The following is a 16,362-nucleotide window of genomic DNA, read 5'->3' as shown; positions in this document are numbered from 1 at the left end:
CTCCATTTACATCTCTCAGGAGGAGGGGTGGGAAATACTGGATGTAGATTCTCTCATCATCTGGGACATCAGGGGTTGCTATCATTCATAGAATTCACAAAGAAGTTCTGCACCTTGGTGGCAGGGCCAATGCCAAGAGATAAGCAGCTGCCTATTACACAGGGCAGCATTTTCCCTATGAGGTATGCTGCCGTCACTATTGATTTACAGAGGAGTGGACAAGACTAAGTTGTTCCCTCTTAGGAGATGGCAGAACAAAGTCATTGGGTGGACTCACCATCTTTACAACCTGCCGGCCAGCCTCCTGAGTTCTGTCAGAGACTCACACTGGGGCTAACTGGGCCTCACCACACAACTGGGAAAATCAGGAGAGATGGAGGTAATTGGGAGGAGGCAGAAGATGGATGACCAGAGGAAGGAAGGGTGAAAGAAAGCCCACGGAGAAGAAAGAGTGAGGAAAAGGAAACTGGATGAGAGACTTCAGCCTCATGGACTGGGGAGACAGGACTGAAGAGTGTAGGGGACAGGGAAAAGCAAGGGGGAGGGAGTGGAAGAGAAGGAGTGGCAGAGTCCACAGAGAGGGAACAGACCTGTCAGCACTGGTCAGAGAGTCCACAGAGAGGGAACAGACCTGTCAGCACTCTCCACAGAGAGGCAAAGCAGAGGAGAGGGGACAAGAGAAAAGTCCTCTCTGAGGGAAACACCAAGGGAGGGATATATGGATGGAAGATATATGGATGGAAGATATATGGATGGAAGAGGGGAAGAGATGGAGAAAGCAAGAGGGGGCCTAGATCTGAGAGCAGGAGACTGAGGGAGTAACACACTGTGCCTTTGGGACTTGGCTTGAAAAGACAGCTGCCTTGGTGATGAGGCATATGAGGAGGGACAGCACAGAAGAAGACACAGCTGCCCCTGCCTGTGCTGTGGCTGTCACTGAGCAAAGGACCTGCAAAGGCTCTCAGCAGCTTCTCCACAAACAGCTGTTTTCACCATCTCACCTCCAAGGACACTCCCCCATCACAAGTTACCAACGTGCTGGGAAGCTGTTAACGCTGCAGCCGTCTTGTCAGGAGCAGCCTGGGCAATAGAGCCCATGCTTCTACCTGGTGTCCTGAAAGCAAGCTGAACCACCACACAGTGCAGCATTGACAGGGTTGTGACACCAGTTTACAGAGAAAAGTGGCATTTGTGCCACTCCGCAGAGCAGCAATGCTCCTTCAGTCAGCGGGGCAAGTCTTAAAATCCCACCTGCTGCTCCCCAACTCAGTGGATGGTCCCTATTTCAAGGTCACACAGCACAGCAACCAAAGCTCTCCATTCCCTAAAGGAGCACCAGAAACATGAAACACGTAGCTCCCTCTTTTTCTCCAGTTGGTAAAAAAGGTTTGTCTTCCCATCCAGATCTGAGGAGGACTCCAGGGTCGGCTGGGAGCTGCAGGAGTTACAGCCAGGCGTAGACTAACCACAGCTCTGGCTGTGGAGGTGATACACTGCTCTCCTGTGCTTAGGGAACACCCCCGGGATTGAGCTGGCTCGGTGCTAAATAAAACCAGCCCCCCATGGTTTTCCTGTCCACTGGAGGAAGCCACCAGGTTTGCCAAAGGTGACTGGAACTGAATTAAATCCCTTCTTGCATCTCTTAAGAGTTGGTTTGAGTGTGGCTTGTCACCTACTTTGAAGACCTGCAACCCTGACAGTGAGAAGTGAAGGAATTAGGCAGTCTTGAAAACACAAGTTAGCACTAAGGAAAATCCTAGCCTCTGTATAAGTAAATTAATGAGAAGTACAGATATCGGTACATTCTTAGCACACCCTCTGTGCAGCATCTGGCAAAGTTAACACCCAGGGCTGGCAAGGTGCATATGAAGAAATATGTAGATTACCCTGAAAAAATAAAACTCTTATCAGAACCAATATTGGAAGCATGCCCTTTTACCCCTGTGCCTAGTAAGACTGTGGACTCTCTGAGCAGAGATCTTTAAGAGCAGGTTAACCGTCTTTCAACAAGGGATTAAATATAGTTGAACCGCTTAGGTCAGACCCTGGCAGGGAGGGAGGTGGGTGTGCTCACATGCACACATGCATGTGTGTGTAGAGTAGATGATTTTTTGAAGTCATTCTCAAGCCTGTTCTTTACGGTTATAACAATTTTCCAGGTCAGTAACAGAAGTTTCAGAGAGACTAAAGCTAACATTTTCATTCTCAGGCTCCTATGTTCAGATTAACCAACGGGTTGGTCTCTGCGAGGACCCAGCTGTGCCCCCCCCCAGGATGGGTGTCTGCATCCCCACTTACCTCAGGTCATGCAGCAAGTCAATGACATGCAGCAAGCCAAGAGCAAAACCCAGGTCTGACTAGTATCCCAGCAGCACGTCTGCTGGATCACAAGTGCCCAACGTATTTGTCTTCATTTAATGTGCTTTTTTTCTATCCTCTTGAGTCATTTCCTTCCCTGAAAGGATATAAACCACATACCTACAAAGTAAAGAATTATTTAAAGAACATGCATACTTAAGCTCAAAAAGGAGTTTGAATTTAACTCCCTAGTGTCTGAGATGTGACTGGCTGGTGAAATATGACTTGGCTAAAGATTCCACTGTGTGAAGATGTTTTATATCTTCAATACCAGCTGGCCTGCAAAACAGTGTTCAGTACAGTGAGGTGCTACCGTGGGTGAATACTCCTGCTGCAAGCTAACTTAATACTGCCTTCATTCATTTCACCTAAATCGAACAACACTGCGCTCAGCCCCAAATGCACACATGCACACATCAAGTTTTGCCCCAAGTTAACTCAATCAGTTTAACAACTCCATTTCATTGCGTGCCACTCTCAGATGGAGACAAGGTAACAGAGGTTCCTCTTTACTTCTCTAAGCCACTTCACAATTTCATCTTGCCCCTGACCCTGTTGCTGTTACAGAATGGGGAGGAAATGCAGGAGGGGAGCTCTTCCCAGTGACTTCAATAGCCTTGACAGTAGCAAGTGTTAAACATAATCTGTTAGTATGAAAAAGGATACTCTTCCTGTTTATTAAATATACCTTAGCAGCAGAAACACTACCAGAAGCTTTAAATGAACAACGAAAAGGCCCCAAAAGACAATAAAACTTTGGGAAGAATCATGGTGACCATGTTCTAAACAACCTAGCACCCAGTACCTGTTCTCTCCCACTACTACCTTGTGTAGCTGTTCCATTAGTGTGAGGGCTGTTCTCATCCCTCTGTGCTTCACTAACAAGCAACAGATTTGCAAGTTGAATAACACAAGTCTAATGCTGAGACTTAAGTTTGAGGACTGAAATATGATGCAAAGATGCATGGCCGTTATATCTACAAGACAGACAGTCGCTGAAAACTTCCAAAAACCTTTGTAAAAGAAAATGAAACAAAAATCTACACCCTAAGAATCTTTTGTGGCCATCAAAAATAGTTTAAAACTGTCAGAGACTGATTTGATCAATTTTAATGCAGACCTTGAACTCCATGCTCAGAAATGACACAGCCATCAGGCACTGCAGCTCCCTCCCAGCCAGTGGACAAGGAACTTTGTGTCAGTTGAAAGAAAGGTTAGACCTACTGTGTATCTGGTGTGGGCTGGGGAGAGATGCGGGCACAATGTTTGTACTAAAGCCCAGCTGAAAGGCTAACGGACGAGCCCCATGGGCTCTATGTTCTTGACTTGACCGACAAGAACAGAAATGAGGGTGTGACACAGAAATTCTGATTATAAGCTGTATTTCAAAGGCAAACAGTATTTGTCGAGTAGCTGGTCTTAGAACTGTGGTTTGGACCATTTCATAGACCAACTGTTGGTAAACACAGATCTGGAACCAAGCTCTGATTTCTAATATCCCAGGAGCCCACTGCCAGGAGATGGCTCTGTGTGTGAAAAGCTTTGGAGTCTTGGTCGCATCCAAAATCTGTTAGGGTCATGTTTTCTATTTCTCATCCACACATAGCTGAAAATAAAACTGAATTTGGGAGGTTTACATATAATTACCTTGCTTTTTGAACCAAAGCCTCACCAGACTTGCCTAAGCAAGTACTGCGCTCTCTTAGCTGAACCCAAACTGTAGATGTTTTTGATGTTGCAACTGACCTGGACCCATTACGAAGCATGGACATGGGAGCTGGTTTCACAAAGAAACTGAAGCCTTGGATCCCCAGAGCTGTCTGGTGGGCACATAAGACTTAGTTTGCAGTGGCCCTTCTGCTGGGTGCTCTCCTGAGCTCTGAAGCATTGTTTTGGTGTGGAGGAGCTAGAAAACTCAGCCAGGCAGCTCCTCCCAACCCCAACAGCAGGGCAGAAAGACAAATTTAAGTCAATTGTGAGCACATAAGAAGAAGTCAGTTGCACTGGTAGTTACAGTTAAATATGGAAGCAGAAGCTCTTTACACTATTTATTTATGGCCCATCTGATCCCTGCCCTTGCACCTGCACCAGCCCGTTCCCCATGCCTTTGAATTACAGACCATCATAACAAGAGGAGGAGCTGAGAAGCTAAAGGTAGGCCATGGTGAAAACCATTTTCTTCTGGGACACAGACAAAGCACTCAAGCTTCCCCACCACAGCATAGGAGATGCCACAGTATTGAGGGCAGATCCTAAGTACCAATCACAGGAGGAAAAAAAGGAAGAGGTATTCATACTCAAGGCACAGAGTACTTTATTCTTTGCAGGACCACAAGGAAAAGAAATCAGTCTACGAGCTACTAAGGAGGTGAAGCCTGGTGCAGACAAGCGTAACAAGTGGACAACAGGAGTCGATGTAGTTCTTCATCCCTCCAGATGATGTCATCGTAGAGCCATCAAAAAAGGCGAGCTATGTGACCCAAATCGGGAGAGAGCGTGAATAAATGCCTAGTGTTCAGCTGCTCTTTGGACAATAGCCCTAAACCTCCCTATTTACTTTTCCAGAAGTAAACGACTTTCCCTAGGCCAGCATGCAACTTGCGGAAGAACATGAGGAGCAGCAAAACCCATCGTGATTTGAGAGATGTGCAACAGGTTAGCCTGAAAAACAAATGGGGGACGTACTCGAGCTGACTGGGCTGAGCAAAGGCATGGGGGCTTTACAGTCGTGCCTGCTTTCAACCTTTTTTGGTGCCTCTGATGGGTCTGTGGAGAATTCATCCGCACACAAAGAAGACTAGCAAAGAAAACTGTGAACATGGAGACTGTGTTCAAGGGTAGCAGGAACAGATTGTGTTCTGCAGCCATTTAACAAGTGCACCCAGGAAAGAGCTGGTGGGGGGGTCTGTGCACTTGTTCACCCATTTCTGTTGTTTGTGTCACAAAAAGGTAGTCTCTAGTTTTGTGCATATTTGTCTCAGCAGCAAACCACAGCCAACAAGAAGAAACACTAATGATGTTTATGGCACGCTTCTGTAATAGTTTCTAGCCCTAATGATGCATCTTAATTTTGAGAGTCTAATGCTACACTGGCTTCTCTATGGAGCTAATTCTAGCCTCTGCTGCCTTTGGTCCTTCATGTGGGACACAGGGACATGCCTTCGCCACAAACCTCAGTCTAATAAGGCAGGAGAGGATCACGGCTGGAAATCCTGTATCAGTAATACAGAGTTCCAGAAGAGTCTCTAGGCTACCGTGCAATCTTAGATACTGGCATAATTTAAAGTACTGCTGCTGCAACCCAAATCACACACCTTTTCCCCATCTCAAAAGTCCACATGGACAGTGACCTGGTGGTTGCTATATTCAGCTTGCCAAAGTGTCTTGAGATCCTTCAAGAAAAATAACTGCTTCTCTCAGGTATCTGCAGTTATTGACAGTATCCAGAAAGCTGGAAGGCAGGCTGTGTACCTCAGCCCCTGTACCAAACACAGGGGGGTTAAATCCAAGTGAGCTAAACAACAGAACCTCTGGGTTTTACTCTACCAGGCCCATTAACCAATGTTTCTCTATGTGCATGGACCACACGCGTTTTCCCACTAGAGCGTATCAACTGGAAGAAAGTCATCATCCCTTCCCACGTACAGTTTAATAAGTCCACACCAAGGAGATGACCCAGACTACATCCAGTGCTAAAGAATCACTTGCCAGCCAGCCGTGCAAGCTGTGTCTTAATCTCCTCTCTTCTTTGCTGCTATTTGTTTCGGGGGTTTGGTTTTGTTTCAGTTTTTTTTACACAGATAGATTAAATTTCCTGCCAACCCACTTTCTCATTTGAACATGTTACAGAGGAAGTGGGGGGAAGGAGGAAATCAGGAACAACCAGCAGATAATGGCATTAGAAGGCTTAGTAAGAGTCTGATCCTTAGCCACGCGCATTGTCCCGTTCCTACACATGAGCAGTGCTCTCTAAAGCAAGGGAGCCTCAACCACAGGGAAAAGTGTAGATGACCTAATGAAACCTTTCTCTGCGCTGCCCACCAGCTGGCAACAAGAGCTCTGGACTAGTGCCAGGCTCAGGCAATGTCCTGCATGTGCCCCCCCTTGCTTAGGAGATCACAGAGCTGGTAATTCTCCATAACATCCTCCCAGCACTTGCAACGCGCAGAGGCAGACGCGGAAGAAAGCAGGCTGAAAAAAGAGCCATAGCTTTTTATTCTGCTTGCTTTCAAGGCTTGCTTTGTCCCTGATGTTCACCTACTCCCCACCTGAGGAGACACATAACTCAGTGACACCGAATTCCCTTTCTCAACACCCGTTCCTGATCCTCATCAGTACATCTTGCCTTACTCACGAGAGCAGAGCTGTAACAAGGGCATGGTGGGGGAACCCCTGCTCAGCTGGCATCAGGACAGCAAGCTGCAGGTGGGATGGCCAGCAGCACTTGGAAAAAGCACAGGGAGAAAGGAAATGCAGTCGTCAAGATACCTCACAACAGCTCTGCTCCAGGCATCCCTTTAACAGAGGCCATATGAGTTGACAGGAGGGCTTGTTGGGTTTGCTCTGAAGTCAACATGTGAAAGGGATCTGCTTCCTCAGTTTTGCCTGCCTTCTGTCTTAGATATGTTCAAGACCCTCTTAACAGAATCTGCTGAATCATTTTGGGTGCACTTGGTGTGGGCACAAATATGCACAGACTCATCCACTTGCTCACAAACCAGCAGCTCCGTGGCTTGGAAGATCCCAGTTAGAGTGCAGACACAGAAAGGCACTTAAGTGCCTAAAGTAGATAAAGCTGGGATGCAAATGTTGCTTCCAAAGAAATCCAGTAACCTGCAAAAACTTATCGATGTGAGAAATTTATCATGAAAATTCCCTCAATATCTTTCCTTTAGGGGGGGTGGGGAGCAGAGAGGATGTAAAAAAAATTCCTTTTTATTTCCTCTGCCCAGTACCAAATCAATCACCCAGTTACCTCAGTCCTGGGTGTCATCTGACACTACCCTGATTTGAGGTACTCTCTACGAGGACCTAAACCATGACATAAGGAGGATTGACCTCCTGAGCATCCCAGGTCCTCATGGCGAAGCCAGGCAGTCTTGGACAGGACACCATCTGGTAGACTGCTTTCCGCTGGAAACTCATCTGTGTTCTGGCAAGACTTTGTTGAAGTGCATGCATCTGGGTAATCTTTTTTTTTTTTTTTTGAGTGCAGATGAATCAGCAGATCCAAGTCCAAAAGCTGTGTAAGTTCAAAACACTTCTGGCAGTCTACAGACTAGATTTCCCAAATGTTTTAAATTGGGTTCTCATCTACACCAATCTCTAAAAAGATGTTCACTTCTAAAGTGTAAAGCATCCTCTCATGGTTACTTCTCTGTCTCAGCACTCAAATGTACCGTTAGTCCTTGTGCTAGAACAAGTTTCTTTCTGGTATTGTCTGCTGGAAGGTGATATAACCAGTAGGTACTGACATTTAAAGTAACATCTGTGGCACCCACTGTGGTGGACAATCCCTACGACACAGATGGGGTTGAAGGCTGTCAGCAAACTCAAGCATTTCAGTAGCAACTTGCACTTACAACTATAACAGCTTGAACCTTTGTTTGCTTTTTAATGATAAATAGTCACTCTGGAGCACTATCAAAACCTCTAACTTGTATTATTTTTGGCTAGATATTTGTATTGCAGCAATGACTCACCAGGTACAATTTACAGGCTAAAACTCCAGCATACTAGGTGCTGCACAAACCTAGTAAACTATCATATATCTTAGGAGATTCTGCTCTAGATCAATAGACAGAGACATGCAGAAGAATGATGTAAGGGCCAAGCCAGTGGCAAGGAATGGATAGTATAGCAGAATACTGACAGGGCTATCATGGGAATAAAATGCAAAGATGCTATTAATGTCACACCAAGGTTGCACAATCAAAAGATGAAAAATGCAAACATTAAGATTCCTATGGCAACTTTCGCAAAATGGCAATGCAGTGATCTCATTTACTGTAAGACCTATAGCTGAAAACACATTTATAGGAGTATTTTAAACTAGGTGTTGAAAAATACCATGGCATGAGAACACAATGCCTGTGCAGCAGAATTACCGCTGCTGTTGGATCTGTAGGCTTTCGGTTTTAATAATCATTCTCAGAATATCTGGGGGATTTTAGAGAAGAAACAGGGAAAATGAAACACAGAAAGAAAAATGCAAAATCTTTGGCAAAACATCAGGTTGCCCTAACTAATAATAACCTTCTGCTAGCAGCTGCTGATACCGACCAAGAAGTGTGTGCTTCCCAGTCCCCTTATGCCCTGGAAGCATGAACGATCAGACACTGAAATTTCCCACGCTCTGTCTCTGGGGATCAGCACTTTTGTTAACTTCCTGACAGTTTCCCCCATCAAACTTTGAATTCAGACACCCAAGAAAGTCAATGAGGACTTTCCTGGTGACTCCCTTAGATTCTGGATCGGGGTTGAACATGCCATGTTTCAGACTGAAAAACCAACACATGAACAAAGTTAGGCAATTTTAAAAAAACATTTTCCCACACCTCTCAAAGCAACAAAGGATCTCCCACACCAAACGACAGAAAATAAAACTCACCTTTGTCTAGAGAAGTAGAGTCTTTGCAAGCCTGGGAAATTGTACCTTCAAGGGCAATGTGTTAGACTATTATGAATGAGAAAAACAAGGCTATAGTACCGGGGTTCACTACCAAACTGGCTGGCCTAATAACATGCAGGTCTTGGGTGCACGGTCGCTGCGTACTGCCAGTCATATCAAGGATGAGCATTAACAGCCAAATTCATTGTAGTTACAGAATTAGGTAGGGGAGGGAAAAAAGCAGCAGCAGGCAGTAAGACATCCTTTTTTTATATGAATAAAGTTTTATTGAATTTTAGACAATTAGAAAGAACAAAGAAAGAGGAGCAAACAGTCTCATGGAGGGTAGCAACCAGAAGAGCTTTCCCAGTAGAGGAGGGGACCTGCTGAGGACAGTGTTCCTGTAAATGTTGCACAGGGGTTGTTATAAAAGCAGGGAGGATGTGTCTGGGCTTTTCTTTTATTGTTTTTTTTTGTTTGTTTGTTTGTTTGTTTTTTCCTCCCACGTGAGGGTTTCTAAAGCCACTCTTCTTCCCCCATCAATCCTACCACCCAGCAGCAAAGTGAGCAGACAGGCAGGAAAGAGGCCTGCTCCGGTGAAACGTGTGTACACACACACAGAGCAACGGCCTGCCTGCACCACCACGGGGGTTTGCACCCGTTCTGGACAGACTTGTGTAGGAGGGGGAAGGAAGGGAGATTGGATTTTTTTCCTCCCTTTTCTTTTTTATTTTAAGGAAAGAAGGCACAAAATCTCAGCCAAGCTTCAAACCTAATGCTGCCTGGGAGCCTCCAACCTCCCAGAAAACCAGCTTGTCCATGTGGGAACCTAGCCCTCACCTTTCCCCCCTCTTTCTCAGAGTCTGTGCTTGCATTTGAAAGGTGCCACTCAGGCAGAAGACCCTTTCCAAAGTTAGTGCACTGCTAGGGAAAGTAAAGCCGTGCCGGGACAAGGGAATTGGGGATGAGGAAGAGTCTGTTGGCTTAAACAGACTCTTTTTCCAATGTGAGAGCTACAGAAAGTCACCCGTGACTCCCCACATTGTTTTTCCAAGAGCAGACTGGGGAGGGCTCTGGTGCTTTTGGAGGTGACCACTGCCTCTACATGTGCGAGGGTTGGTGTTAGGCAGGAGGGCCGAGACACCCATCCAGGCATGGCCCCTTTGAGCCACTGCTCTCTAGGAGGGTAAGTCCCAGCCTTCAGCCCAGCCCTCCAAATGGCACCAGGTTCCTTCAGCAGTTTCAACTCTTGGCTTTGATTAAGGCTATTTAGTTGCAATAGAAAAAGGATAGGTGCCAGCTACAGCCACCTCCCTGGCTGTGAGGAGATGGCAGAGCCACTGGCAGATGCCACCAGTACCCAGCCCCGGGACATTGCGGGAAGTAGGGAGGCAGAGAGATAGCACATGGGCTTCCACAGGATTACCCCCTCCATTAAGCCCTTGCTTTCACTCTTTATAAGGAAAGAGATTTGGAAATAAATCCTGCCAACCTCAGCGTCTGGGAAGACTGTGCGCGTGGGAGAGCGGGAATGAAAACCATGATGCCTCCGTGTGAGGGCCCCGAGCACAACACGTGCCCTGCCATGCTGGCCAGCCCTGGATAGCCCGATTAGGAAAAGCCACCATGCAAACACCAAAGCTGTGGTGTTTGAAGCCACTTGTCCTGAACCAGAGCAGCCCAGGGGCAAGCAGACGCCTCTGGACCTGCCTGCTGCTCTGCCATGCTACCCTGCTCCTCTCTGCCTCCTGAATAACCCCAGCAACACCCCAAAAAAAAAAAAAAAAAGACGCGAGCCCTGCAGCAGCAGCAGTGATGCACCCTTGCCCTGCATGGAGTATCTCGGGGGAAGATGTGAAGACAGCTGCATCCTCCACAGCCATGAACAGGGCTCTGGCAGCACCCCAAGCTAGTGCAGGAAAAACACCCAGTCTAAGGAGGACCTGTGTGTGTCTGTGTGTGTGCGTGTCTGTGTGTATGTCTGTCTGTGTGTCTGTCTGTCTGTGTGTCTGTCTGCATGTGTGTTGGGGTTGGGGAAGAACTGCAACAAATAAAGGCAAATGCTCCCCGGTCCATAACCTTGCCCAGCCATCCCCTTGGCCAGGCTGGTGGCTGTGCCTCCGTCTTGCCCCTCCAGCCTGGCCCATGCCTCCTCATACCTGGCCCTGGCACACTGCCCCCCCTCGGCAGCGGGGCCAGGGCCACAGGGAGGGGGCCAGGGCCACCATGTTGAGGCATACCCCGCCTCAGCACCCTTCCCTGCTCAGCCCTCCCTGCCCCGATGCAAGCTGTCATCCTCTTGGAAATAAAACAGCAACAACAACGGAAAAAAAATAATATATATATATATATATATCTCCTGAAACCTCCCTGAAAGACCCAAATGGATGGACTTGACCCTCAACAAAACCAATGGGAAACAAAAGCGAAAGTCCCCTTCGAGGTCAGGGCCAGGCGCACGTCCCGGCCGGAGCCCAGCAGCCAAGAGTGCATCCCAACCTCCCTGCTCCCCCAGCCTTGGCACATCTGTGGCATCCACCGGTGCAAGGAGCCCCGACAGCCAGGGGGTATGTGGCACGGCCAGGGCTGTCCCACCAGCCAGCAGCAGCCTCAGAAGGGGAGGGCAGGGGGGAGAGGCGCGTGTGTGTGTCTCTGCCGCCTCGCCACCTTTCAGGAAAGGGTAAGGTCTCTTCACCCCACCGGCTACGAGAGGCCCCTTGCTTGGCTCTTGGCCACTGGCACGGCCCTACACAAGGGAGCCGGCTCGGCTCTGGGCGGGCACCATGACGGGGACAGCCCCAATCCGCTCCAGCGTGGCCTGGCTGACAGCGTAGGAGCGGGTGTGCGGCAGCCGCGGTTTCCTGCTGACCGAGCCGTTGCTCCGGATCACCTCTTGAGGGGATGGTGCCGTGCTGGCCGTCACCACCAGCGTCTTAGGGGGAGCCGGGGATGGGTGGCCACCGTTGGCATAGACGGGGCGGGTACTTGTGCTCCCCGAGCGGGAGAAGGGAGGCTGGTGGGCATCGTTGCTGTTGCTGAAGCGGGTGAAGGAGTCTGTGGCGTGGTTGGCTTTGGGGTCATTCCAGTAGCGGCTGTTGTAGGTGTTGGAGGAGGTCAGGGTGTCATTCTCCGATGAGGACGCGTCGGCGTGGAATGTCTTTGCAGTGGAGGAGCATTTGGGTGGCAGGTCATCCTCCCTGGGAAGGAGAGGGTGTGAGGGCACATGGAGGATGCTGCCCCGCTTGCCCAACACCTGCCCCCCACCACACCCTGCTGGGGTCAACATCATTAATTCAAGGTGAAGGACAGCACCAACGTGAACCAGCATTGCTCCTTAGCCCTTTTGCTCATCCCTTTTTGCAGGACCCACCTCTGTGCACATTAATTGCTCCATGTCCTACCACTGACACAAATGACCCATGCTCATGTGTCTAGGGGCCAAAATCAGTGTTTGTCACAGCCACCAGTACTATGCAGGCAGTCAGTATTACGACTGTACCTGTAGCACCAATGAAGCTGATCCTCAGGGGAGTTGAAGGAAGCTACCAGAGGGAAACACTGCGTCTGTAACACCAGAGAAGATTACAGTTGTATCTCCAGAGCTTTTCATCTATCACTGTCTGGGTATTCTGGGTCAGGATCTCCACCACATTCAGTCAATCTCCTATGGAGCTAGCAATGTCAAACCAAAGCTCTCAATAAAGGCAATACTGAAAACAAAATCTGTTGTTACCATTCTTCATTTGCTCCCTCCTTTTTCTGGACATATGGACATCTTCCCCTGGCCCAGGGGAGCACACTCAGGATTAGCAAGACTGAGGTTTCTTCCTACTATCTGCTGCTTTTGCTGGGTGATCAGAGGTCCCCTGCCACCAGCTTTCCCTGACCCTTACCTTATCTCATTGGGAATCTCCTCCTCTTCTTCTTCTTTGTGTTTGTTTTTCCAGTAAAACAGTGCCACGGCCACCAACACAATGCAAACAACGAGCACGACGGCGCCTGTGGCCACCGCTCCTGCAATCAGGCCAATGCTCCGAGGGTGAGCTGTGGGGACGGTTGAACAGAGAATGGAGAAGAAATCAGGGCTGCGCTGTGGCTGTCCATGAGCATTTGAAGCTACCATGGCTTGGGAAGGGGGAAAGGCAATGTCCCTATTCCAGGGCACAATCATCTTCTGATAGAGAGGCACACAGTGGCTCACAGCAAACATGGTTACACTCTTTACTGTCACACGACAGAAGCAGGTGGCCAAGCCTCTTTTGGCAAAATACTTACGTGCAATGACTTGCAGGTCCAGAAGGCAAGTGCTGGTTCCAATGGCATTTGAAGCCACACATTGGTAAAGACCTGAGGACACAGTGCTGATATTTCGGAGAGTGACAGTGCCCTGGACTTGGTCTAGTCAGAGAGAAAAGAAGGATTTAAATCCCTCCCCCCTTGAGGAAAACTGTGAAAAGGCAAAGCCAGCAAATAGAGAATTTTGGTGTGAGACTCTTAAGAGGGAAATAAATTAGGAAATAACCTTGAGATGGAAGCATTGTGCACACACACACAAGATTAGGTCTTAAGGAGCTTACAGTAGATGTTTCTTTTTCTTCTTATAGACGAATTTCTGCAAATGAAAGCTTGGGACTCTCAGCATCGTGTGAGAAAAAGGAAGAAAGAAGAGATGTGCAATTACCTATACCCAGATTTACCTGCTAAATTCAATCCTGCCCTGCAGAACGCCTGCTCTCCCATCCCTGGGCTCCCCACCCCCTGCTCTGCCATTTTTCCTCATTTCTGAATTATGTAAAACTTAAATGCTCAAGTATTCTTAAAATACAGTAAGATAAAGGGCAAAAATACAGATATCACTACTTGGTCAGGACACCTAGGCTAAGAAACCTTATGGATGGGACTTGGGGCTGCACAGTACCCAGTCTGATCAGAGCCTTGCTTTTACACAACTGAAAGGCAGTTCTGGCAGTAACTTCTTGGAGAACAGTGACCTCAGCATGAGAAGCTGGCAGTATTTTCCTGGGATGATTCTGCCTTCTTTCTCCCAGTTTCCAGTTTATAAGCCTCTTATTTGGGTTAAAATACAGGTGAGTCAGTGGCTGAAATCTCCAGCCACATGCCAACATTTGGCAACTGTTTTCTCTCCCTCCTATTTGACCAGACCCTTGTTCCTCAATGGGCAACATGTTTCTGTACCAAAAAAACATGAAAATTCAAGTGGCCACTGGAGGGTATCTAGTTCACCATGGGCTCTAGGAATCTTCGTTCCAATAAAATGACCATGCAAGTAGCAGACACTCAATGAACCATGCCACCTCTGGCAGCTCAGACTAAGGAAAGCCCAGGCTGTCACCTGGAAAATAAGAGGATAATCAACTAAACAAGCACCTTGTGTGGCAGTTGGGGGCAACTTGGGAACATTGTCCAGTTTCTCCCAGAGGTATGTTGGTCGGGGGATGCCTTCTTCTGAGCTGCAGGTCAGTGTGATATCGCTGCCCACGTCCAGGGACCCCTGGATTCTGCAAAGTGGGGCAGAAGGAGGAACTGCGAGAGAAGAGGGGAAAGTGACAGCAGATCAGGAAATACGACCAAACAGTGGAGTGCAGGCTCTTTCTGGACACGCGCTGCTGGGGAAAGCAAGGACACTGGCATGAGCTGACAAGGGGACAAGAGGGAGGCAGCAGACAAAAACCCATTAAGGTTTAGGGGGGTGACAATTCACAAAGATTCCTGACCCACCAGCCCATCAAGGTTACAGACTACTGCTGACTTTTGCAGGACTCGGAACTCTTAGATCCCTCTCTAGAAAAAAAGGTGGTGAACATTTATGTGTTTGAGACAGCAAGGATGGTGAGAACTAACAGAGCTGCAGGCAGAATTTGCTGTGGTTGAGTTTTGCTTTCGTATCCCTATAATGGCACACACTCTAGAGTTTTTAACATCCTAGGGAGTATCCAGTACTAATTGTTTTCATGAAAAGAAAGCAAAGATCTAAAATAACTCTCTTCTCCTGTTGCTATGCACAAAACTCTTATGGTCACTTCAGCTCTCCAGGATGCCCTCATACTTTATTCATGGTTCTTTGCAACTCCACATCATAATGCTGCCACAAAAGCTTTCTCTCCACTATATTTTAAAACTCCATTATATGCTACCTGTGTATGAAGGCTACGTGCCCTACAAACTCCCACAAATACCCACAAGGCAGCCCATCCCTCACTACAGGATGTCCACAGGCTCCAATGCATACACTACCATATTGCTCTGCTATGATGCACTGTCATGCATAGAGGACCCCCTTGTCCCTGTTCCTCCCCTCTCCCCATAATCCCAATAAACACACCCAAGACAGTAAGTCCAATGACTCCAATATTCCTGACGCCTCGGTCGGGAAGATTGTTGACCAAACACTGGTATGTGCCAGTATCCGATAGCTGAGTGTTGTTGATGAAGATGGAGGCACTGGTGGTTGGCATTGTCACAGCGAACCCCACTCGCCCATAGAACTGGGGTGCACCACCAAAGATCTGACCCCCTTGGTAGAGAATAACCTGGAAAAGAAAGGAAGGCTCAAAAAACACTCTTCAGGAGCTGAGCAAGGAGGAAGAACAGCAAGCAAAACATCAGCTTCCAAAGCCAAAAGGACCAGTTCCTAAAGCATCTCTAAATAACCAGACGTCAATATGCAGTTGTCCCAGGCAGACCCATCCTAACAGAGGTGTTTTCTCTAAAAGAGGAACATACTCTGTAGGCTGTTTCATGTCAATAAAAATGTTCACAGAGGTAACAGACCAGACAGACATCCTAGTCTTCTGTCATACCTGGATTGACAATACCAGCCTGCTTCATATAATAGTCATTACCCATCTAGACAGGATCGATCAGAGAGGCAGAGACTCTGCAGGTCAGTGAGTACTTTGCTGGAAAGCATCTGCCCAGTGGACAGTATCATTTTGAGTCTCAGCCAGTAAGATCCTGTCATGATTTGACACTGCTTACTGAAGATCATTGGGATGAACTGAATGACAGGCAATGGAACCCTTGAATCTGCAACAACCTCTACCAGTCAGACAGCTTATATAGCAGTCTGTGCTCAAAGTCCCTGAGAAGCAAGTACTCTTTAGTGCAGGTTCTCATAACTGAGTATCAAATGTGATGGGGGCAGTGTGGCCCAAGATGGATGCATTTCAGAGTAATGGCATTCTTCCGTTGTTAGAGTATGTGGGCAAAAAACAGGCCAGCAGATCTCAGGTTATGATTCTTGTGCCCACCACAATAGAAAATTGCATTCAGAATAGTTCAAAAAATGAACATTTGCTAATGTTCATAAGAATGGACTTGCACAAGCAACAGACAGTGAAACAGCAAGAGGGCAAGTAAAAGGAGAGATGAAT

The 16,362-nt window shown here is 47.7% G+C and overlaps 1 protein-coding gene across 2 annotated transcripts in view; it reads right to left on the bottom strand.

Moving 5' to 3' along the window:
- Positions 1–11,515: 11,515 nt before the first annotated feature.
- The window catches only part of IGSF11 (immunoglobulin superfamily member 11), a 111,909-nt gene continuing 107,062 nt past the window's right edge, over positions 11,516–16,362 (bottom strand). The window contains exons 3-7 of one of the 2 annotated variants that reach the window (XM_082012654.1): positions 15,312–15,519; positions 14,357–14,512; positions 13,244–13,366; positions 12,862–13,012; positions 11,516–12,165 (exon numbers count right to left, since the gene is read on the bottom strand). In XM_082012654.1, coding sequence (XP_081868780.1) covers positions 11,715–12,165; positions 12,862–13,012; positions 13,244–13,366; positions 14,357–14,512; positions 15,312–15,519 — 1,089 coding nt within the window. In that variant the 3' untranslated portion in view covers positions 11,516–11,714. The remainder of the gene's footprint in view (positions 12,166–12,861; positions 13,013–13,243; positions 13,367–14,356; positions 14,513–15,311; positions 15,520–16,362) is intronic. The other variant, XM_082012655.1, reaches the window with a different exon arrangement.

This window comes from Phaethon aethereus, assembly GCF_964289735.1.
Source record: "Phaethon aethereus genome assembly, chromosome: 1".
In the NCBI taxonomy this organism is placed as follows: Eukaryota; Metazoa; Chordata; class Aves; order Phaethontiformes; family Phaethontidae; genus Phaethon; species Phaethon aethereus.
This window is presented reverse-complemented; position numbering and strand designations above follow the sequence as displayed.